This window comes from Castor canadensis, chromosome 1 (genome assembly GCF_047511655.1).
Source record: "Castor canadensis chromosome 1, mCasCan1.hap1v2, whole genome shotgun sequence".
In the NCBI taxonomy this organism is placed as follows: domain Eukaryota; kingdom Metazoa; phylum Chordata; class Mammalia; order Rodentia; family Castoridae; genus Castor; species Castor canadensis.
Genome location: NC_133386.1, coordinates 57,232,153 through 57,256,530, shown reverse-complemented (window position 1 = coordinate 57,256,530; position 24,378 = coordinate 57,232,153). Strand labels below are relative to the sequence as shown.

Genomic DNA, 24,378 nt, shown 5'->3' with positions numbered 1-24,378 from the left:
TTATGAATCATGTATATACTGTATAATATATACAGCATTATATAGCACTAAACTATATACAGTATACAGCATAGAGTACGTAGCATATATAGCAGATATGTGTATATATATATATATATTACTATTTAACCAACTAGTTCATAAAGTTCTTTATGCTATGAATTATATATAAGTATAATCAGACACACAGCAACTCTCAGTAGAATTTTATTAATTATTAATGAAATATTCAATCTTATAAATCAATAGCTAAAATTTTTACTGATTAAATAAACCTTTTAGGGAGGTGGTACTACAGTTTGAAATCAAGGCCTCTTGCTAAGCTCTATCACCTGAGCCATGTCCCCAAACCTGTTTTTCTTTAGTTATTTTCCAGATAGAGTCCTTCATTTTTTGCCCAAGCAAGCATGGGATCACAGGTATGTGCTGGGACTACAGATGTGCACCATCAAGCCCAGCTTATTGGTTAAGATGGGGTCTTGTTAACTTTTATGACCAAGTTGTCCTTAAACCACAATCCTTCCAATCTCTACCACCTGAGTAGCTGGGATTACAGATGTGCACAACCACACCTGGGCCCTTAATAAAACTTTTAAGTAAAAAAAGAACAAATTATTTTTATTACTATTATTTTTGTACCTGAAACAAAGTTAAACATTTTAAATCAACATTATAATTAAAGAAATGGAAGAAAATAAAGCTCTAAGTACACTCAAATATTTATGAGGTTTCTTCATCCAACATATTGATATGAAAACCACAGAAATAAATTCTCAATAAGCATAAGAAACACACCAGATAGTCCCATTAAAAATAAATATAGGGCTACGGGGTGGCTAAAGTGGTAGAGTGTGATGCCTAGCCAAAAAATTAAAGATACTAACAAAACAAAATTCTTTTTAAACATTTAACAAATATTTTTCAATCTCTATGATGGATGTCACTGGGATTTTGATGGGAATTGCATTGAACATATAGATTGCTTTTGGTAGTGAGGCCATTTTTACTATGGTGGTTCTACCAATCCATGAGCATGGGAGATCTTACCATCTTCTGTAGTCTTCTTCAGTCTCTTTCTTCAATGGTTTGTAGTTTTCCTTGCAGAGGACATTTACATCCTTTGATTTTTTTTTGAGGCTATTGTAATTGGAATTATTTTCCTATGATTGTTTCTCAATCTACTCATTGTTGGTATATAGAAAGGCTACTGATTTTTGTAAGTTGATTTTGTATCCTGCTACTTTGCTAAAGCTGTTTATGTTGTATACAAGTTTTTTGGTGGAGTTTTTCTAGTCTTTTAGGTATAAGATCAGGTCATCCACAATAGGGATAGCTTGACTTCCTCTTTACCTATTTGTATTCACTTTATTTCTTATTACTGCCTTACTGTTCTGGCTAGGAATTCTACAACTGTGATGAATAGGAGTGGAGAGAATGGACACCCTTGTCTAATTCCTGACTTTAGGGGAAATGGTTTCAGTTTTTCCCCATTAGGTATGATTTTGGCAATAGGCTTATCATGCATAGCCTTTATAATGTTGAGGTACATTTCTTCTATTCCTAGTTTCATAGGTGCTTATATGATGAAGTGGTGTTGAATTTTACTGAAAGCTTTTTCTGCAGCTATTGAGATGATCAAGTGGACTTTGTCTTTACTTCTGTTAATATACTGTATTACATTTACTTATTTGTGTATGTTTAACCATCCCTGCATTCCTGGGATGAAGCCAATTTGGTCATGGTGAATGATCTTTCCAATATGTCATTGGATTCGGATTGCCATTATTTGGAGGATTTTTGCATCAGTGTTCATAAAGGAGACTGGCCTGTAGTTCTTTTTTTTGGATGTGTCCTTGTCCAGTTTTGGGATGAGTGTAATGGTGGCTTCATAAAACAAGTTAGGCAATGTTCCTTCACTTTCTATTTTGTGGAAAAGTTTAAGGAGTGTTGGTATTAGTTCTTCTTTAATGGTCTGGTAGAATTCAGGGAAGAATATGTCAGGTTCTGAACTTTTCTTTTTTGGGAGACTACTGCTGCTTCGATTTCATTGTGTGCAATGATCGGTTTAGGTGATTAATACCCTCTTGGCTGTTTTGGATGGTCATATGTATCTAGAAAATTGTCCATTTCTTCTAGATTTTCCAATTTATTTGAAATAGGCTTTCAATGTAGTCCGTGATAATTACTGGATCTCCTTGGTGTTTGTTGTTATCTCCTCTTTTTCATATCTGGTTTTATTAATTTTAGTCTTTTCCCTCATTTTAGTCAGATTTTACCACATCTCTAAAGTTCATCTGGAAGCACAAAAGACTGCGAATAGCCAAGGCAATACTGAGCAAAAAGAGCAACACTGGAGGTAACACAATACCTGACTTTAAACTATGAGACAGAGTCATAGCAACAAAAACAGCATGGTACTGGCCCAAAAACAGATATGAATACCAGTGGAACAGAATAGAACACCCAGCTATAAATCTGTGCTGGTATGCCCACCTAATTTTTGACAAAGGCACCAAAAAATATACAATGGAGAAAAGATAGCCTCTTCAACAAATGTTGCTAGGTAAACTGGATATCTGCCTGCAGAAAATGAAACTACATCCATGTTCATTACCGAGTACAAGTACCAACTCAAGATGAATTAAAGACCTTAATATAAGACTCAAAACCTCGAAGCTAGCACAGGAAAGAGCAGGGAATACAGAAGGCAATGGGCATAGGCAACGACTTCCTCGGTAGAATCAAGCGGCTCAGCAACCAAGAGAAAGAACTGACAAATGGGACTTCATCAAATTAAAAATCTTCTGCACAACAAAAGAAATGGTCTCTACATTGAAGAGGCTATCCACGGAATGGGAGAAAAATCTTTCCCTGCTATATATCTTACAAGGGGTTGATAAACAGAACATACAGGAAGCTCAAAAAACTAAAGTCCCAGAAAAATCAATGACTCAATGAAGAATGGGCAAATGAACTGAACAGAGACTTTTCAAAGGATGAAGTCCAAATGGCAAAAAAAGAAAAAAAAAACACATGAAGAAATGCTCACCATCCCTGGCCATAAAGAAAATGCAAATCAAAACAACATTAAGATTTCACCTCACTCCTGATATAATGGCTATCATCAAGAACACAAATGACAACAAATGTTGGTGAGGATGCAGGGAAAAAGGAACCCTCATTCACTGCTGGTAGGAATGTAAGCTAATACAACCACTATGAAAAACAGTATGGAGCTTTCTTAAACAACTAAAAATAGACCTGCCATAAGATCCAGCAATACCACTCCTACGGATATACCTGAAGGATTGTGAGTCAGTTTCCAACAAAAGCACCTATACACCCATTTATTGCAGCACTATTCACAATAGCTAAGATATAGAAACGGCCTAGATAGCCCACTATTGGTGAATGGATTAAGAAAATGTGGTATTTATATGCAAAAGACTTTTACTCAGACACAAAGAAGAATGAAACTTTATTATTCACAGATAAATGAATGGAACTCGAGAACATCATCTTAAGTGAAGTTAACCAGGATCAGAAGGCAAAAGGCCACATGTTCTCTCTCATTTGTGGAATACAGACCAAATGCAAATGTAGTAATATTATGAAATGCTGGTCACACTAAGGGGAGGTCACGCACGAGATGGGTAGGGAAACTAAGAACTTGAACAGAGTTGATATACCCACCATTCAAGAATGAATATAGAAATCTTAAACTGACTGAAACTACCATAAGAAAGGAACTATGGATTCTGGAGGGGAAAAAAAAGAAAAGGTGGCTAAGGCAGGGAATCAGATCTCCTAAGCTCCATGATTTCAGAAACCAACTTGAGATGCTGGAGCCACACTTGGATAATTCTGATTGCTCCTAGCCAAAATGATTACCACCAACACATTAGGTGCAGATGAAATTCAAAGACTGAGCTTTAAATCAGCCTTTAATTGCACCTAATGACCATGAAAATCCCACCCTGCACAGCCACCAAGGCATGTCCAGCTCCAGCCCTGGGAAAAAAGCCCCAGGCCCCTTCTCTTTTCTTTTTCATTTTTTTGCTTTTCTTTTCATTCTTCTCCCAACAAACAGAAGACAGAGCTTCCATCAAAATCAAACCCTGAGCTATCCTACACCCCTAGTCCATGGAAAGCCTCCCTATGCCTCAATGAACAACGCCATTTCTCCCCAATGAGCTAGCTCCAAACTTGCCTGCATGAAACTGCAGAAGACACAAGTGAGCATCACACAGCACACGTGACTCGTCTACCCCTCCCCTCCAACCCAGGGAAAATAATCCAGTGCCACCCCTGGGAGGACTGAACACCCCCCACAAACTAAAGCCATTAACAGCAAACTGTAATCTAACACTGACATGGCGGGGAGGGGACACTGAATCCACCCTGGAGAATGGGGGAGGGGTGAACTATCTGGGGCATGGCAAGGTACTGAACTCTCAGCTCTGAACTCTCAGTGACACGCCATAAAGCAGCAAAGGCTGAGAGCAGAGGCTGACAAGCCAACCACCTAGAGAAGCCGCCAGCACCCAGCAGAGATCGAGAGAGTCATAAAGGCTAACAGAGGGAAACTAACCTCCCAAAGCAGGGCAGGAGGTGGATCTCAGAGCCAATATCCAGGATAGAGGGCAGCATTCAAAACTGAATTGCCACACCTTGCTGAGTCTGACCAATCAGACCTGCATCTGAAGAACACCCAAGATGGTACCTGCTGAAAACAGCTCTGACCACTCTGCATGAGATGACAATCTTACCTCACCTCACGACTCCAACTCATCTTGTGGACAAAAAATTCAAATACCCCTCACAAGCCAGTCACACGGTGAGACCACATCAGAGCTTCTGCTTGAACATCAATACCAGGATTGGACACCTAAGGAATAACTCCAGAACTTTTATTAATAGACTGACCTGAACCAGGTTCCTCTGTTTCTCTCTCTCTTTCTCTCTCTCTCCTTCTCTCTCTCTCTCTCTCTTCTTTTTTTTATTCCTGTATTATTAACTCCATCATCACTATTCTCTTATCCCCATTCTCATCCTCTTCACTCTCCCTCCTTCTCCTGTACTACAATCCATTGTTCTCCCTCCCAACTACTCTTTCTGCCCCTTCTCATACACTTTTTCCCCTATCTTTACCTTTTCCTCCCATCTCCCTCCAACCTGTCACACTACCCTTCCCTCCTACACACTCACTGCCTGCTGACTAGCCTACCCCACCAGCTGCACACAGCCCTAGACCACTGCAATCCCCGACGCCAACACCCTCCACTACAACGGAAATATACTCAAACACACACAAGGGCCACAAAACCCAGCAATCCCATAACTCTCAACCCACCCACCCACTCATTTTCCCACCCTCCTTTTTTTTTTTTCAGTGCCACCTTTACCAATTCCCCATAATCTACAACTAGCCTAATAACCATTACCTGCCCCCCAACTCCGACAGCTTCTAGATATTATCATTAAGGGGTTTTCTATAGAATATGTTAACAACTGGTCTGGAATTGAACCTGTGAGTTTATTAATGCTAAATTACACCCCCAGACCAGTGTCAGATAGAGCACATCAACCTAGCTAACAACCAAATCAGCCACAACACAAAAATTAAATCAGGGAAGAAATTAAATCCATCAACTAGCATACCAAAAATATAGTGGCACAGCACCAAGTGGAGCAATGGAAAGAAGGGATGGAAACCACACTCCTCAAAAATATAATTCAATACAGAATTCAGTGGGAAGTGAAGAAAATGGATACTCAGTTCCTGACCTCAACAAAACATTGATAAATGTAACTAAGGAACTCAGCAATAACCACAAAAAAAATAGAACCACCCCACAGCATATCATCATCAAGACAACACAGAGAACAGAGAAAGAATATTGAAGGCTATGAGAAAAAACAAATAACATATAATGGCAAACCCATCAAAATAACAGATTTCTCAACAAAAACCTTAAAAGCAAGGAGTGCATGGAATAAGGTATTTTAGGCACTGAATGAAAATAACTTCAATCTTAGGATACTCTACTTAACAAAACTATCATTCAAAATTGACGGAGCAATAAAAATCTTTCACAATAAACAGAAACTAAAGCAGAATATGACCACCAAGCCACTACTACAGAAAATTCTACAAGGAAATCTGCATACAGAAGATGAAAGCAAACAAAACCACAAGATGACAGGAAGCATCAAACCATTGGAGAAGAAAAGACAAGCAATCAGAGAGTAGCACGGATGTGACTGTACACAATCAAATCCTTAAACAACAAAAACAACTAAATGTCAGGAATCAACACATACCTACCAATACTAACACCAAATGTTAATGGACTCAACTCCCTCATCAAAACATACCATTTGGCAAACTGGATTAAAAAGGAAGATATGACAATCTCTTGTTTACAAGAGACACATCTTATTGACAGAAATAAACTCTGGTTTAGGGTGAAAGGCTAGAAGATTTACCTAGCCAATGACCCCCGAAAACAGACAGGAGCAGCAATACTTATATCAGACAAAGTAGACTACAAACTTACACTGATCAAAGAAGATAAAGAAGGACACTTCATACTAATAAAAGGTTCAATACATCAAAAGGAAATAACAATTATCAACAATATGCACCCACTGTCAGTGCACCCAATTTCATCAAACATATACTAAAGGATTTAAAAGCACATATAGACTCCAACACAGTGGTAGTAGGAGACTTTAATACCTACCTATCACCAACAGATAGGTCATCCGAACAAAAAATCAACAAAGAAATCTTAGAAGTAAATGACACCATAAAAAAAATGGACCTAACTGATATCTACAGAATTTTTCATATAACAGCAGCATAATATACAGTCTTCTCAGCAGCCCATGGAACTTTCTCCAAAATAGATCACATCTTAGGACACAAAGCAAGCCTCAGCAAATACAAGAAAAGAGAAATAACTCCCTGCATTCTATCTGATCACAAACTAGAACTCAACAACAAAAACAACAGCAGAAAATATGCAAATAAATGGAGGCTGAATAATACATTGCTCAATAATCATTAGGTCACAGCAGAAATAAGAGAGGAAATAAAAAGGTTCCTGGAAGCTAATGAAAATGGAAACGCCACCTACCAGAACCTATGGGACACAGCAAAGGCATTCCTAAGAGGAAAGTTTATAGCTGTGAGTGCATATATTAAAAAGACAAAAATATCTCAAATAAACGACCTAATGCTACATCTCAAATTCTTAGAAAAGCAAAACCAAAACAAGCAGAAAGACAGAAATAATAAAAATAAGGCCTGAAATTAATGAAATAGAGACAAAAAAAATACAAAGAATCAACAAAACAAAAAGCTGGTTCTTTAAAAACAAGACTGACAAGTCCCTGGCAAATCTAAAATGGTGAAGGAAAAGACGCAAATTAGCAAAATCAGAAACAAGAAAAGGGGAGATAATGACAAATACCAAGGAAATCCAAGGAATCATCAGAGACTACTTTGAGAACCTATATTCCTATAAACTGGAAAACCCTGAAGAAATGGACAAATTTGGTCCATTTCAAATTTCATCCAAAACTGAACCAAGAAGATATTAATCACCTAAACAGACCTATAACACATAATGAAATTGAAAGAGCAATAGAGTCTCCCAAAAAAGGAAAGTCTAGGATGTGACGGATTCTCAGCTGAGTTCTACCAGACCTTCAAAGAAGAACTAATACCAACACCATGAAATAGAAAGGGAAGGAACTCATTATATGAAGCTGGTATTACACTTCGCCCAAAACCAGACAAGGACACATCCAAAAAAGGAGAACTACGGGCTAGTCTCCTTAATGAACACTGATGCAAAAAATCATCACTAAAATAAGGCAGACTGAAACCAATGTTTCAGAAAGATCATTCACCACAACCAAGTCAGCTTCATCCCAAGGATGCAAGGATGGTTCAACATACACAAATCAATAAATATAATACAGCACATTAATAGAAGCAAAGACAAAACCACATAATCATCTCAATAGATGCAGAAAAACAGCCTTTGGTAAGATTCAACACCATTCCATGATAAAAGCTGTAAGAAAACTGGGAAGAAAAGAAATGTATCTCAACATTATAAAGGCAATAAGTGACAAACCTATAGCCAACATCATACTTAATGGGGAAAAACTGAAACCATTCCCCCTAAAGTCAGGAACAAGACAAGGGTACTCACTCTCCCTACTCCTATTCAACATAGTCCTGGAATTCCTAGCCAGTGCAATAAGGCAAGAAAAAGAAATAAAAGTAATACAAATAGGTAAAGAAACAGTCAAAATATCCCTGTTTACAGACAACATGATCCTATACCTCAAAGACCCAAAAAACTCCACCCAAAAATTCCTAGACACCATAAACAGCTTCAGCAATGTAGCAGGACACAAAATCAACTTACTAAAATCTGTAGTCTTTCTGATTTTTCATACACCAACAATGAACAAATTGAGAAATACAGGAAAACAATTCCATTTACAATAGCCTCAAAAAAATTAAATACCTAGGAATAAACTTACTGAAGGATGTAAATGACCCCTTCAAGGAGAACTACAAACCACTGAAGAAAGCAATCGAGGAAGACTACAGAAGATGAAAAGATTTCCCATGATCATGGATTGGTAGAATCAACATAGCAAAAATGGCTATACTACCAAAAGCAGTCTTCACATTCAACACAATATCCATCAAAATTCCAATGACATTCATCACAGAGATTGAAAATGTACCCTAAAGTTCATTTAGAAATGCAAAACATCGCAAATAGCCAAGGCAATACTGAGCAAAAAGAGCAATGCTGGAGGTATAACAATACCCAACTTCAAACTATACTACAGAGAGTTAGCAATAAAAATAGCATGGTACTAGCGCAAAAACAGATATGAAGACCAGTGGAAGAGAATGGAGGACCCAGATATAAATCCACACAGCTATGCCCACCTTATTTTTTACAAAGGCGCCAAAAACATACAATGGAGAAAAGACAGCCTCTTCGACAAATGGTGCTGGGATAAGCAGCTACCTCCCTGCAGAAAACTGAAACTAGATCCATGTCTGTCACACTGTACTAATATCAACTCAAAGTGGATTAAGGACCTTAGTATCAGACCCAACACCTTGCAGCTAGTAGAGGAAAGAGCAGGGAATACCCTGGAAATAATAGGTATAGGGAAAGACTTCCTCAGTAGAACTCCATCAGCCCAGCAACTAAGAGAAAGGATGGACAAATGGGACTACATGAAATTTAAAAAGCTTCTGCACAACAAAAGAAATGGTCTCTAAATTGAAGAGACCACCCACAGAGTGGGAGAAAATATTTGTTAGCTATACATCAGACAAAGGACTGACAACCAGAATATACAGGGAGCTCAAAAAACTAAACTTCCCAAAAATCAATGAACCAATAAAGAAGTGGGCAACTGAACTAAACAGAACTTTTTCTAAGGAAGAAATCCAAACAGCCAAAAAACACATGAAAAAATGACCACCATCCCTGGCCATAAAGGAAATGAAAATCAAAACCACACTAAGATTCCACCTCACCCCTGTTAGAATGGCTGTCATCAAGCACACGAACAACAACAAATGCTGGCAAGGATGCAGGGAAAAGGAACCCACATACACTGCTGGTGGGAATGTAAGCTAGTACAACCACTATGGAAAACATTATGGAGGCTTCTTAAAAAACTAAATATAAATCTGCCATATGATCCAGCAATACCACTCCTAGGGATATACCTGAAGGATTGCGACTCAAGTTGTAACAAAAGCACCTGCACACCCATGTTTATTACAGCACTATTTACAATAGCCAAGCTATGTAAACAGCCAAGATGCCCCACCTGATGAATGGATCAAGAAAATGTGGTATTTATACATAATGGAATTTTACTCAGCCACAAAGAAGATTGAAATTTTATCATTCGCAAGTAAATGGATAGAACTAGAGAACATGATTTTAAGTGAAGTTAGCCAGGCTCAGAGGGCCAAAAATCACATATTCTCCCTCATATGCAGATTACAGACCCAAAACAAAAGCAGTAATATTCTTGGACATAGGTCACACACTAAGGGGAGAACATTCACGGGAGAAATATGGAAAGGAAACAAAACCTAAAACTTCAATGTGGTTGATGTGCTCCCTGTCAAGGAGAGAATAAAGTAATCTTAAAATAGCAGAGGCCACTATGAGAAGAGGACCAAGAGGTAGCAAAGAGGTCTGGTAGAAATGAACCAATGTGGGTTGCAACACACAAGTGCATGGAAGCAATGCTAGGAATCTCTCTGTACAGCTATCTTTATTCCAAACTAGCAAAAACGCTGTCTTTCTTATTACCTCATGTTTTCTCTTCAACTAAATCAGAGAAGAGGGCGGAACAGGATCTGTCTGGCAGCGGGGGGGGGGGGGGTGTCATGGAGGGGTTGAGGGGGAGGTGGTATAAACAATGTTTACATATGTAAGTAAATGTAAAAATGATAAAATAAAAAGAGAAAGAAAAACAAAAGGAACTACAGTAGAATGAAGAAAATTAGAGGAGATAAACCAAGTGAGGTTATAATACATACATACATGGAAATATCACAAGGAAACTCCTGGAGCTACCCTTATCTCAAGCTAAAATGTCATGTTTTTCATTTTATCTTTTCTCTTTTTCTCCTTCAAGATTGGAAAACAGGAGGGCCAAACAAGTCTTTCCCAGAAAGAAGGGCTGGCACCAGTGGGAAAGGGGGGAAGAGGTACTGGGGAAAGGGGGTACAAGAGTGAATACTGTGCAATAAAATGTGTGTTCATGTTAAATAAATGCAAAAATGATACCCGTTGAAACTACTCCAGGAATCAGGGGAAGGAAGAATGAAGAAGAGTGGCTGAGGAGGTAAATTCATGTATGATATATTTGATACACTGTAATAACCTGTGTAAATTCCACAATGTACTTCCACCCATCACAACAAGAAAGGAAAAAAATTAACAAATATATTGTTTAAAATATATGGGTGTTTTTAATCTGTATCCATATACAGGTAACTTCTAAAACCTATTCAGAAGTTGACATAGCCTGGTTACAAAATAAACAGGTGGGAATGGGCCAGGGAAATATACCCAAAAACATTTAGGATACAGGTTTTTGAAGAAAAGTAGCAATCTGGAGCCAGGTGCTGGTAGTTCACACCTATAATCCCAGCTACTTGGGAGGCAGAGATCAGGAGGATCTCAGTTCAAAGCCAGCCTGGGCAAATAGTTTGTGAGACCCTATCTTGAAAACACCCAACACAAAAAAGGGCTGGCTGGCAGAGTGGCTCAAATGGTAGAATGCTTACCTAGCAAGCATGAAGTCCTAAGTTCAAACTTCAATACTACCAAAAAAAGGAAAAAGAAAAGTAGCAATCTGTAATGCTCCCCCTCACAAAAGAGTTGTAAAAGGGACAGGGCAGTACTGAAGAGAAACATATCCTATTTTTCTTACTTAACCATAATTTCTACTTTCCAGAATCTGAATAAGTCAAAATAACTCAAGAAGTTGTTTTGTGAGCAGTTTAACATATGGACTTTGCCCTTTATGGGTTCATAATTTAGCCCAAAAATTGTTTTTAAATCATTCTTCAAATCTGACCAATTTGTATGTAAGGATACATGATAATTTCAAAGTCTTTCCTTTATAATTTCAAAGTCTTTCTTTTTAACATTCTTATATGATTATGAGCAACGCTGAATTCCCTGTATATTTTCCTGACAAGTTATTTCAACAACTATAGGAAGCTTATGATAACCCAAAAAAACAGAGGGACCAGCCATCCAAATGCTCTACAGAAACTTAATGAGGTTCCTACTAGAAAGGAGGACAATCCAGTACAGCACTAATGGTGACAAAAGAAATGCTAAAGAAGATGAACAAAAATATACTACCATCTAACAGTGACAGTTGAGGGAGCAAAGGAAAAACAGATGGACCAGCAAAAGGGGCAGTATTCTTCTATGTCTTCTACTTCAGCATAGACAAATTAGAATTCATAATGAAATTATAGTACAAAACTATTTCTGAAAACACCAGAACAAGAAATAATAATCAGTTAGCAAACATTTATTGAGCATCTCTATGTTGTACAAGGTTCCCCATTCAATAAATAACAAAAACTAAAATATTCATGTACTAAATGTCAAAAGTAATCTTATAGAAGTAGAAAAACATTCAAGTTAGACAATGGGTCACAAACTCTTATTCCTTTTGCTCTTGATGACTTGTTAAGTGAACCATGTAATATTTGTCATATTTCTTTACCTCTAAAATATGATACTCTTTTCAATCACTGTTGACAGAAACAGTGATCAAAACTATTTTCTATGTACTACTTAAAAGGCCCCCATTTCAGAAAAGCAGTATATAAAGTCTTTTGGTAGACCAAGAACATCCTATCTTAAGCCTAAGACCTATTTCTTGGTCCTCACACTGAAGTCCTATGAATTCAGTAGTAGTCTCCTACTACAATTACAGTGGAATTTTAATCCTTGCTCTGTATCACTGTGTTCTTTCGTTTATACCTGTTCAGAAAGTAGAGATATTTTAATGTAATGGGACCTTTTCAAAGACCATTGTTGTTATCCTATCAACTCTTGGGATAATATATCTAGATCTGAGATCAATTCAGCAAGAGAATTTACTCTATGACCTTGGGTGTTACACACTACCAACTTACCTAATATGCTAATTGTTATAAAAACAACTGTTTAATTAGCACAGTGTTACCTATTAAAACAGTGGACAATTAAAGTGGTTTGCATGCTAACTCATGAAATGGAGCTCACCAAATAGGAAGCAAAGACTATTCCCTTCCTCTGCCCAACCTAGAAAAAACTATGGTTCTTATCCTTTTGGATCAATTTCCATTCTTAAACACAAAAATTTGACCTAAGATTAATGCAATGGATAATTTTAGCTCCATAGTCATGTCATTTAGGCAGCCACCTAAAGACTATCCAGAATCCTAGCTCAGAATAGAAAACAAAAGTATCTTCAAGATTAGTCAAAACATAATAGGAATGTACTTCCATGGACAATTTTTACACTGTTCAGAAAAAAAAGATTTACAAATCTAGTTGCTCAAGGCCTACATTAAAAACTATTTTCATAAATTTTAATTCCCATCATTTTCTTATCATTTCTTGATATAACAGAATTAAAAAAACAAACAAAAAAACCAGTAGAGGCAGACACAGATACATGACACCTGAAGTGCATGAGAAAAAAGGAGACAAAAAAAATTATGGTAGAGCTTATAACAGCACACAATAACATATTCATAATTATGACCAGCAGTATCAGAAAGAGGCAAAAATATATCCAATATGCCATCTTTAAGGTTTTTTTTCTTTTTTACGTTTTGAAAAAACTACTTTGCTGGGTGCCAGTGGCTCAGGCCTGTAATCACAGGGTTACTCAGGAGGCAGAGAGCAAGAGGATGGAGGTTCGAAGCCAGTAAGGATAAATAGTTCTCAAGACCCTATCTTGAAAAAAAAAACCCATTGCACACAAAAAAAGAGTTGGCAGAGTGGCTCAAGTGGTAAAACTACCTGCCTGGGGAGGCCCTGAGTCATAGCTCACTGCCAAAAAAAACTACTACTTTTTTAAGATGTTAATTAAGCACATCATTTATTTAGAAAATTTTTTTCACATTCAAAATGAAAAATAGCTGTAGCACTTAAAGCGACCCTTAACTAAAAAGCTTATTCTAATACAGGTCACTCTAAAACAACTATAAACTGGGTATAAAAAAGCCGTTTTGGAAATAAGTTATGAAGTTAGGAGTGCCAAAAAACTAGTAGGAAAAAAAGACATCCCCACCCCCCAAAAAATAAAGTGAAAATTATGCTTTTCAGAAAATAAAATATCATTATAATACAAATAACAGTAAACTTCACAAATATATTTTGAGAAAAAAAAGTAACAAAATATACGATTCAATAAATTATTAAATATGATTGCTATTTAAAAATTTAATACAATGATCCAAGACCTACTTTAAAGAGAAAAAAAAATATCTATAGGAGACATGCACATTTTTTAAATTTTTCCCAAGGCAAATATTGGATGGGGGGAATCAAATCAGGATGGACTGCCTTGAATACTGTTAAAGACTACAACTGACAATGCAACAGCTACTTAAGGAAACTAAAATTTACCCATTTCTAGCTGCCAAATGAAGAGGCGTACAGCCGGAAATATCTTGATAGTTAGGATTTGCTCCTTTCTTTAACAGCAGAACCAAGCATTCTACCGATCCACAACTAAAACAATATTAAAAGACAATTCAAATATATTCAACAAAAAGCCATACTGATATAGCTTAAGCTAATTAAAAACAAAAAATTATTAAACACATTATTAAAGTCTATAATCATCTACAATTTAACTTCTGTCACAAAACAGTAAATATCCTCGATTTTCAAGGTACAGTCCCTCTACTATGACAGCTATAAAGTATTTGACAGTTTCAAATAATACGTAATATTCACTTATGAAAGAAATTATATAGTACTCTCAACGTTTTGGCTTTCCAGGAACCAAGTTAATTATGAACAATTAATTTCAACACACCTACATAAATCCTGAAAAGATGACAAACATCAATTAGTTAACTGATTAATTACACAGTGGAAGACTGTGAATAAAAAAAAAAACATACTCCCATGTAGGTAAAAAAATACAAAATCAATGACTTTGCATGCAGTTATCATCTCTCTTTTATACCATATATTGGTAGAATAAAAGGAAAAATTGGTAAATGTACACAATACATACATCTAGGAAAAACAATGACATCTAACCTAGAACAAGCAAAGACAAAAGGAACGTGAGAACTGAGTTCAATCTCAAAGTTATAATTTATCCACAGAGAGAACACATAGCGTGCTATGCCCTAAACAGGATAAAGAACTACTTAAATATCTGTTCTCATCTCTCCCAACTACCGTGAAACAATGCTGATTCAAAGCTTATGAGCCTTACTCTATACCAGATTTAGCCCAAAGCATCTTTAGTGTCTTACTTTGCTGCAATGTGAAGCAAGCTTCTTTTCACACGTCCAAATGCATAATTGACATCAAATTTTGAATTTGATAGTAGTTCAGACACAGACCTATGTTCCCCCCAAAAAAGATTAAAAGAATCAATATGTAAACAGATTTTTTTTAAAAACATGATAAATCAAGTTAATAGCAGGTATTAATTATTCAAAGGTCCTGTCCCTTATCAAGTAAGGTACTATTCTCTAAGAGTAGCATGGTAGCCAGCAAAATATCAACCAAAAACCAACAGCCAGTAATAGTGACACACATCTGTAATCCCAACATGGGAGAAACTGACATAGAAAAATCAAGTTCAAAGACAGCCTGGACTGCATAGTGAGACCCTGTCTCAAAAAAAGAAAACCCACTACCTTGATCAACGAACCTGAGCAGAAGGTTTCCTGATCTGCTACTCGAACATTGCTGTTACCTGTTCTGAGGAAACCTAACAGACTGTACTGGTTTCAGCTCTCCCCAGATTCTTAAATAACAAAGGGAGTATGCCTGGCTGCCTCCCTTACCAAAAGTTGAGCCTACCCATATTAATGTTGGTCAAATTAAGTTAGAAAAAAAATTTTTTAACTTATACTACACAGGAAATTTAAAGCAAAAAATAACATTTCAAACTTATTTGGTAAAAGTTTCTCTTCATTTTTTTCTCTTTATACCAAACTACCCAATGACTGATCACATCAGAGCTGACTGCTGTTTACTCCTTCACATAGCCAGACAACTGTATCTTATACATGCCCCTATAAAAGAGTATCAACATTATATCACTCAAAAGAACATCAAGGTAGAAGTATATAAGGGAAATAAGTTGTCCCTCGGCTCTAATATTTTGCTACGATATCAGTAGTGACCTCTTAAAGAAACCATAACAATGTTTTTTTCTATGTAAGTAACCAACCAAATAATTGGTTTAAAATCTGAATATTCATTTAGAAAATCACTTACCATAAAATTTTACAGCTTAGGTATGGCTTTTGGAAAATCTTGTTCCTTATTTCACAACAGAAACAACTTGACCAGGACAGCATCTAAGTGTGTATGTGTCTCTGTTTGTGTGTATATAACATTTAGAACTTTTTATATTTCCCAAAAACATAAATTTATAAAAAAGGCACTCACCTGTGTTGATCAGCCATAACCATTGGCATTAATGTGTAAACAGCAGTTTCATTATCTGAGTTTAAAAAAAAAATAAAAGCAGAAAAAGAATTATATTAAGCCCACCTTACTTGCAGATTTATTACAAGCAGTTCTGACCAAAGTCAAAAAAATAATCCCCATACTCGAATTACCAGCAGCTCAGTCAATCCCACGGTATGTTCAGTTATGTTTAAACCATCCACATCCTCAGCACTGGCGGTTCTCCCTGAAACACATACTCTCACATACCAAAGGTCTACTGTAATTCATTTTCTATTTTTTCTAAAGGATGATACTTAACATTTAAGAGTTTTCTTAACTCTACATAAAAAGTGAGGAGAGGGAGAGGAAAGAATAGTACAGAATACCAGAAATACTGCAAAATTTATGACACCGCAGAATTTCTCAACCCCTCTACTGCTTATCCCTTCTCCATCATCACAAAAGAGCTTAGCTTCTGGATGTAAGGAGAAAAATGGGAGCTCTGATGTTTTCTGTAATTTCCAAAGAGGAATTTTTTTAGACAACATATTTTATCATACTCAAGTGTAATTTGGGGAAATTTTAAGTATTGTAATAATTAAAGATATATATATGCCAAGGTAAACTTAAAACCTTAAATATACATGATACTTGCTTCTTGTCAGTATTATACCAAAGAAATTATTGCATAAGCATTTATGAAATTAAAATTTTAATTTTACTTATACCTTTGCTACTTAGAAGATCTGTATTCATATCTTTTATAAATTCACAAAAACATTATCCCAAACATTGAAAATCAACATCTGTAATGCTACATTATACTTACATACATTTCAGCCAGTATTTTGCATTGGTGGGGGTAGTACTGGGATTTCATTGCAAGGCCTTGGGCTTGCTAGACGGGGTCTCTACCACACTTGGGTCACGCCTCCAGCTCTTTTTGCTTTCAGTATTTTTCAAATAGGGTCTCACTTTTATGCCCAGAGTAGCCTGGAAAACCATCCCATTCACGCTTCCTATGTAGTGGGGACAACAGGGACACCACTTCACCCAGCTTTTTATTGGTTGAGATGGAGTCTGAAATTCCAGGCTGGCCTTAAACCGTTATCCTTTCAATCTCAGCCTTCCCTTGCTAAGTAGCTACAATTAAAAGGGTGAGCCTCAGCGCTGACTTGAGCTTTTATGTATCACTAATGGTCATTTCTCATATTTTGGAAGTTTATGCTTTTTAATAATTTGCAGAGAAGTAACCTTGACAACCCCGAGTTAGCACTTTTAAAAAACTAATGCTAAAGTTAACAGGTTAAAGTTTGAGGAGAAACAAGATATTTCTATAATATCAAAATATCTACCAAAAATATAAACTACAATGGGAAAATAGTAAATTTACAGTAAAGAACCCAACAGACATCACCTAAACCAACTGATAAAGGATAACATTACTAGAAATAATTCATATAAATATAACATATGTTCCTGATATGACCTACCAAGAATGTTATACTGCTTTTGTAGTACTTTTGCCAAAAAATGTATACGTTCACTTAATCATGAGAAAACATCTGACAAACTGAAATTAAGGGAATTCCAAAAAACATGTGACCACTCCCCTTTAAAAGTCTCCAGACCTTTAGATAAAAAGGACAGATGGGGAGGAGACTAAAAAACATACCAACTAAATGCAATGTGGCATACTGGATTGGATCCTAAAATAGAAAAAGGACATGAGTGGGAAAATCTATGAAATTCTAGCAAAGTCTACAGTATAGTTAGTAACATTATGCCAATATTAGTTTCTTAGCTTTGATAACTGAACTATAGTTGTACAAAATGTTAATGGCAGGGAAAGCTAGGTGAAGGGGGTATGTAAACTCCATCCTATTTATACTATTTTTCTGTAAATTTTAAAAAAAAATTTTAAGGAGATACTGTTATAAATTAGAAGTCTTAAGAGATGAATCAACCTGGAATACTGACTCAAACAAACCAACTTTAGGCTGGGGTGTAGCTCAGTAGTAGGATACTTGTCTGTCATGTGAGAAGCCCTGGGGTCCTGGGTTCAATCCCCAGCACTAGAACATTTTTGAGAAGAGGAAAAACTAAACCTGTACAGAGTATTTGAGAATAAAAAATTACTGCTAATTGTATTGATCCTAATAATGGTATTTTGATTGTCCTTAAAAATGTAGAAATACATACTGAGTTATTTATAGGACAAACAGAAGTTATTAACATTTCTTCACATTTTTGCTCATTATTTTACTACCTGTGAATATATACATGAAAAGTAATTTAATCTTAGCCAACATTCACAAGTTCAGTATGTAGATGCAATAATTGTAACTATAAAAATAAATTAATAAATCATTTTAATAACAAAAATATTTTTTAAAACACTATCTTAAAAACATTTTTATTTTTGTGATATTGATTCAAAAAGGCACTGTTTTGAACACTTTATATATCACCTCTTTTATAGCATGATCACTTTATGAAGCAGGTACTACTACTCCAATTTTACAAATGAAGAAACTGAAGTACTAAGTAGCAAGCTCTGTAATGATGGCATCAAGTGGCTATGTCCAGAGCCCCCATAATAATATATCATGTAGTACACATCCAGTATACAATGCATACTATAACCAAAAGGTCCATGGTACAAAGCCATTCTTCTTTGGAGACAGGGTGATGAGTAACCCAGGCTGCCCTCAAACTTGTGATTCTCTGCCTCATGAGTGTTGGAATTACAGGCATGTACCACCGTGCCCAGTATATAATACACTCAATTTTATCCTCTTTAAAGTCTTTCTTTAAAATGCTGTTTGCAGCCCAGTAAATTCTTGTCAATAACTACCGATGAGTCACCATCAGAAGTTGACATTACAACATTCTTTCTCTTATATAATACACACCCCAATAAAAAAATCTGAGTTTCAGAGTGGGAGAAAATATTTGCCAATTATACATCAGACAAAGGACTGATAACCAGAATATACAGGGAACTTAAAAAACTAAATTCTCCCAAAACTAATGAACCAATAAAGAAATGGGCATGTGAACTAAACAGAACTTTCTCAAAAGAAGAAATTCAAATGGCCAGAAAACACATGAAAAAATGCTCACCATCTCTAGCAATAAAGGAAATGCAAATTAAAACCACACTAAGATTCCACCTCACCCCTGTTAGAATAGCCATCATCAGCAACACCACCAACAACAGGTGTTGGCGAGGATGCGGGGAAAAAGGAACCCTCTTACACTGTTGGTGGGAATGTAAACTAGTACAACCACTCTGGAAAAAAATTTGGAGGCTACTTAAAAAGCTGGACATTGATCTACCATTTGATCCAGCAATACCACTCTTGGGGATATACCCAAAAGACTGTTACTCCAGAGGCACCTGCACATCCATGTTTATTGCGGCACTATTCACAATAGCCAAGTTATGGAAACAGCCAAGATGCCCCAGCACAGACGAATGGATTAAGAAAATGTGGTATCTATACACAATGGAATTCTATGCAGCCATGAAGAAGAACGAAATGTTATCATTCGCTGGTAAATGGATGGAACTGGAGAACATCATTCTGAGTGAGGTTAGCCTGGCCCAAAAGACCAAAAATCGTATGTTCTCCCTCATATGTGGACATTAGATCAAGGGCAAACACAACAAGGGGATTGGACTATGAGCACATGATAAACGCGAGAGCACATAAGGGAGGGGTGAGGATAGGTAAGACACCTAAAAAACTAGCTAGCATTTGTTGCCCTTAATGCAGAGAAACTAAAGCAGATACCTTAAAAGCAACTGAGGCCAATAGGAAAAGGGGAACAGGTACTAGAGAAAAGGTTAGATCAAAAAGAATTAACCTAGAAGGTAACACCCATGCACAGGAAATCAATGTGAGTCAATGCCCTGTATAGCTATCCTTATCTCAACCAGCAAAACCCCTTGTTCCTTCCTATTAATGCTTATACTGTCTCTACAACAAAATTAGAGATAAGGGGAAAATAGTTTCTGCTGGGTATTGGGGGGGGGAGCGGGAGGGGGTGGAGTGGGTGGTAAGGGAGGGGGTGGGGGCAGGGGGGAGAAATGAACCAAGCCTTGTATGCACATATGAATAATAAAAGAAAAAAAAATCTGAGTTTCTAAACCATAACAATTTCAATTAAGTCACTCCAAAATAAACAATGCAACACCCCAGTAAAAAAATCCAACTTTCTAAACCATGACAATTTCAATTAAGGTACTCCATAATAAACAAAGTCATAAGCAGGCAATGCCCTGATTTACACATTTAAACTTATTTAAAGACAGCATATAATTTTAAGTAAGCATTAGAATCATAAAGTTTCTGCTGGTTTTATTAAGATTTTTATTCAGATAAAATTTAGAAGTGGAATCTTAGTTTTTAAGTTACATTACCTTATAAAAAATATAGGTCACATACACTAAAAGTAAGAATAAGTAAATATAACCACATCTATGGTGCTATAAGGAAACTATCTAAGAAATACTACACTCAGAAAGAATAGAATGAAATCTACTGCCAGATAGAATCTACTGCCTTCTCCACACTCATGAAGATACCTTGAAAAGGAGATATATAATTTTCAAACTGGTCAATTTAATCTCTTGCTTTCTCAGATACACTGGCCATTTTTATTAATAGTTTCAGAGTTCAAGTACTAAAAGGAAACCTTAAAGAACAAGGAGCTCATCATATTATGTATAATTTCTCCTCAAAACCATCAGAGGGAGTGATTTATTTTATTATTTTGACAGTAAAGGAGTTTGAGGTCAGGGTCGCATGCTTGCTATGCAATTGCTCTATCTCTTAAGTCATGCCTCTAGCCCTTTCTGCTTCAGGTAATTTTTCAGATAAGGTCTCGCTTTCTGCCCAGTTCTATGTAGGGCTGGGATCCTCCTACCTATGCTTCCTGCATAGCTGGGATCACAGGCATGTACCACCACACCAAGCTTGTTTGTTGAGATGGGGATCTCACTAAGTTTTTGCTTTGGCTGGCCTTGATCCCTGATCCTCCCAATGATAACTTTCCAAAGTAGCTGGCATTAGAGCCATTAAGCCACAGCACCAGTCTGGCAGTGATTTTTTTTTTAAGCTGGTAATTAACCTAATCATCACTCAAGTATGCATGCTTAAATAGTCTAAAATTCTATTTTATTAAACTACCTTCAATGTAAATGTGATAGTTTAAGCTATTTCCTCCACATTTGTTAACATTATACAACAGCCTTTTTAAGTCCACTGAGAATTCTTATCCCTAAATTAATTTCTTTGCCTTCACCTTTTTCTCTCCCACAAGACTATTCCTATGGTAGTCCTACCTGGGATGACTCCACAACCTGCACTGCATAGCTTAGTGGTCATACACAAGTTTTCACCATCTCAAGGAAACATAAAGGTGTCTACAAGTATCCAAATCAGGAAATCAAGTATCTACAATTTCAAGCTATGTGATTTTAATTGTAAAAGCTGGTTAAGAACTTTTATGACTTTAATTATAATCAGATGCTTATTGATTACTGAAATTACAAGGCAAAAAATTTTGATTATTTCATAAATTTAGAGATCTTAAGAGCTTCTGTTCAGCATTAAAATACAAGCACAATATGGAATTTTAGAATGTACTAAACATGACCTACTTTAAAGAGTCAAACAGAGAATTCAAAAAGATTCATCAGAATTTAGGGACAAAGATAAATTCAAGAAGTAAAATGAACAAATTCATTCAACAAGAAAAATGTAAATAATATGCCTTCAAGTTTTATTTTTAATTGTAATACTCTAGTTTCCAAGCACTCAGACTGCTGGTGGAACTTTCCAGGGAGTAAGCTGAAAAACTGATACCCACAGCCTTAAAAATGGTAATATATAATTAGATCCTATTATTCTTCTTCCATAAACTAACCCTAAGGAAACTGAGACAAAGAGGGAGCCTAAGACTTAAGTACAAAGCTGTTCCTCATAAAATGAGTTGTAAAAATAAAACAGATTTAAATTTGTTATATGCATCCTATGAAATCCTCCAAAGTCATTGAGCATATTTAGGGATATAAAAAGTTTGTAATGTTTTCTACATGTAAAATAAGACTATATGCAGTATGATTTTATTTTGGTGGAAAAATAATTAACAATGGAAGAAAATGCTAATTGTGTATTACTGAGTGGCAGAATGACAGATTTCTTATTTCATTATTTATTTTCCAAATTTTCTACAATGAAAATATATTACTTTTTAAACCAAGGAACATTACCTAAGCCTTCTAACTCATGTTAAAAAAAAAAAAAGAAGAAGAAGAAGAAGAATATTAGGTAGCACACAAATTGTGAAGTCAATGAAATTAGACACACCACCTTCATCAGCTGATACCAACGATTTGACGATGGAAAATAATCGAGACAAGTACTCAGGGAATAGATTTTAAAGTAGCCGTTAAAGAAAATACAGAGAGAAAAAGTTGAAGCTGAAGGGTAGTAACTAAAATCAGGATTGTTGTAAGTCAATTGCTTCATTCTAGCAAAGTACCAAATACAAAATTATTTTTGATAGTCCCTACTCTGAGTAAAATCTTCCCTGAGTTCTAAATAGCCAAGGGAAATTTTTTTCAAGAAAATTATCCCCAAATCCCTAATCCTACATTTTCTTTCTTGAATCTCCCCCAGGCCTTCTTCCATAAACTATAAAACTCCTCGGACCAATTCAAGTAAAGTTTTGGGAAAAAATGCAATAAGAGAACTACTACAATGAAAAAACAACTCACCAGCCACTCCCTCACAACAACCCTGCCCTCACTTAGGAACCAAAAGCCACAAGCGTCCTGCCATCTGCCTCCCATCACTACTAAAACGTCAGAATTCACGAAGCTGGAAACAAGTCGGGTTTTTTTCTTCCTCTGGTTTATTACTGGAGTTTTACCTGCCTAGAAGGAACCTGGCACCCTGAACTAAGAGTCCCCTACTTATTGGGACAGTGCCCCCTGGCCCAGCAGCACGAGTCTGACTAATGCATAAATGAGCGGAGGGAGGTGTTCCACGCACACACACTTAGAGCACCTTCTATGTAGGGCACCTTTTGTTTGCCCGTCCGCTGTCAAGGCACAGCGAAACCCTACATTTTAAAAGACCCTAAACCCGCTAAGCCGCACTCTGCAGCTGGAACTCCAGCTATCTCTGGAATGTGTCTCAGCGACCGGAAGATGGCTCGCAACTGTAGCGTTTGCGGTTTCTGCCCCGGTGCCAAAACCTCCACTGGGCAATCGAAAGGGACCTCTGCCCAGTCCTCCCGACGGCCGCCCGCGCAATTGCCACCTGCCCCGGCGTAAAAGTGGGCGTCTTCTCAGTGTTGGTTAGTTTTTCCCGCGGCCCCCTACCCCGCGGCCCGCTCACCCTCGGGCAACTCCACGGTGCGCGCGCGGCGCAGCGAGCGCGTCAGGCGGTTAAGCTGCTCCATCGCTCTCTCCATCCTCGGCGCGGCCTCCGAGACAGCCCCGCCGTGCCCGCGGCCTCCGCGCCCAGCACCCTACATCCCGCCCCAGACCCGTCCACAGGACGGAGGAGCGGACTCGTGCCAGCCACACCACGGGGGCTGAGACGGCTGCTCCGGGCTCCCGACAGGTGCGAAGCAAACCACCGACAGAAGAGCACCCGCGGCTACCTCCGCTCGCTCGCGCTTTTCCTGACACCGCTGCCGCTTCCCTTCTGCGTTCGCACGGAATTCTGGGAATTGTAGTTCCGGGGCGGGGCCACGCTGGGTGCGCCCGGCCTGAGCCTCGCCTCCCGGACGCCCGGACTGGGCTGCGTGCTGGAAGAAACTGGGCTGGGGTTCTGGTATGGCCTGTGAAGTCCATAAACCGACTTTCTGGGCGGCCTCACTCCCCCTCCTCCCTCCCTCCAAAGTTGAACGGAAGCAGTTTCCTTCCATTGTAACCCCCTCAACTAAGCAGATTGGGGATTTGCACAATTGTTCATAAATCAATCCGTCACCACCATCCTAGAATTGATACTTTTGTTTTCCAGATAAATTAATTGTTTAAATATTGTATTTAAATTTGAAGAGTAAAAAATCAAATGCGGAAGCATATTGTAAATAACAGCTGTTTCTGCTGCTG

The 24,378-nt window shown here is 37.2% G+C and overlaps 1 protein-coding gene and 1 long non-coding RNA gene across 4 annotated transcripts in view; one reads left to right on the top strand and one right to left on the bottom strand.

Moving 5' to 3' along the window:
• LOC141424242 (uncharacterized) overlaps positions 1 to 10,820 on the top strand; it is a 41,184-nt gene extending 30,364 nt beyond the window's left edge. The window contains exons 2-3 of the long non-coding RNA XR_012449258.1: positions 2,266 to 2,356; positions 10,711 to 10,820. This is a non-coding gene — a long non-coding RNA (uncharacterized lncRNA). The remainder of the gene's footprint in view (positions 1 to 2,265; positions 2,357 to 10,710) is intronic.
• The window catches only part of Hace1 (HECT domain and ankyrin repeat containing E3 ubiquitin protein ligase 1), a 123,202-nt gene extending 99,233 nt beyond the window's left edge, over positions 1 to 23,969 (bottom strand). For 2 of the 3 annotated variants that reach the window (XR_012449254.1, XM_020178256.2), the window contains exons 1-4: positions 23,657 to 23,969; positions 16,239 to 16,293; positions 15,089 to 15,178; positions 14,223 to 14,327 (exon numbers count right to left, since the gene is read on the bottom strand). Coding sequence is in view for 1 of the 3 variants with exons in the window: in XM_020178256.2 (XP_020033845.2) it covers positions 14,223 to 14,327; positions 15,089 to 15,178; positions 16,239 to 16,293; positions 23,657 to 23,732 (326 nt within the window). In the remaining 2 variants the exon portion in view is untranslated. Of the gene's footprint in view, positions 1 to 14,222; positions 14,328 to 15,088; positions 15,179 to 16,238; positions 16,294 to 23,656 lie in introns of those variants that run through there. The other variant, XM_074077766.1, reaches the window with a different exon arrangement.
• Between the last annotated feature and the right edge of the window lie 409 nt (positions 23,970 to 24,378).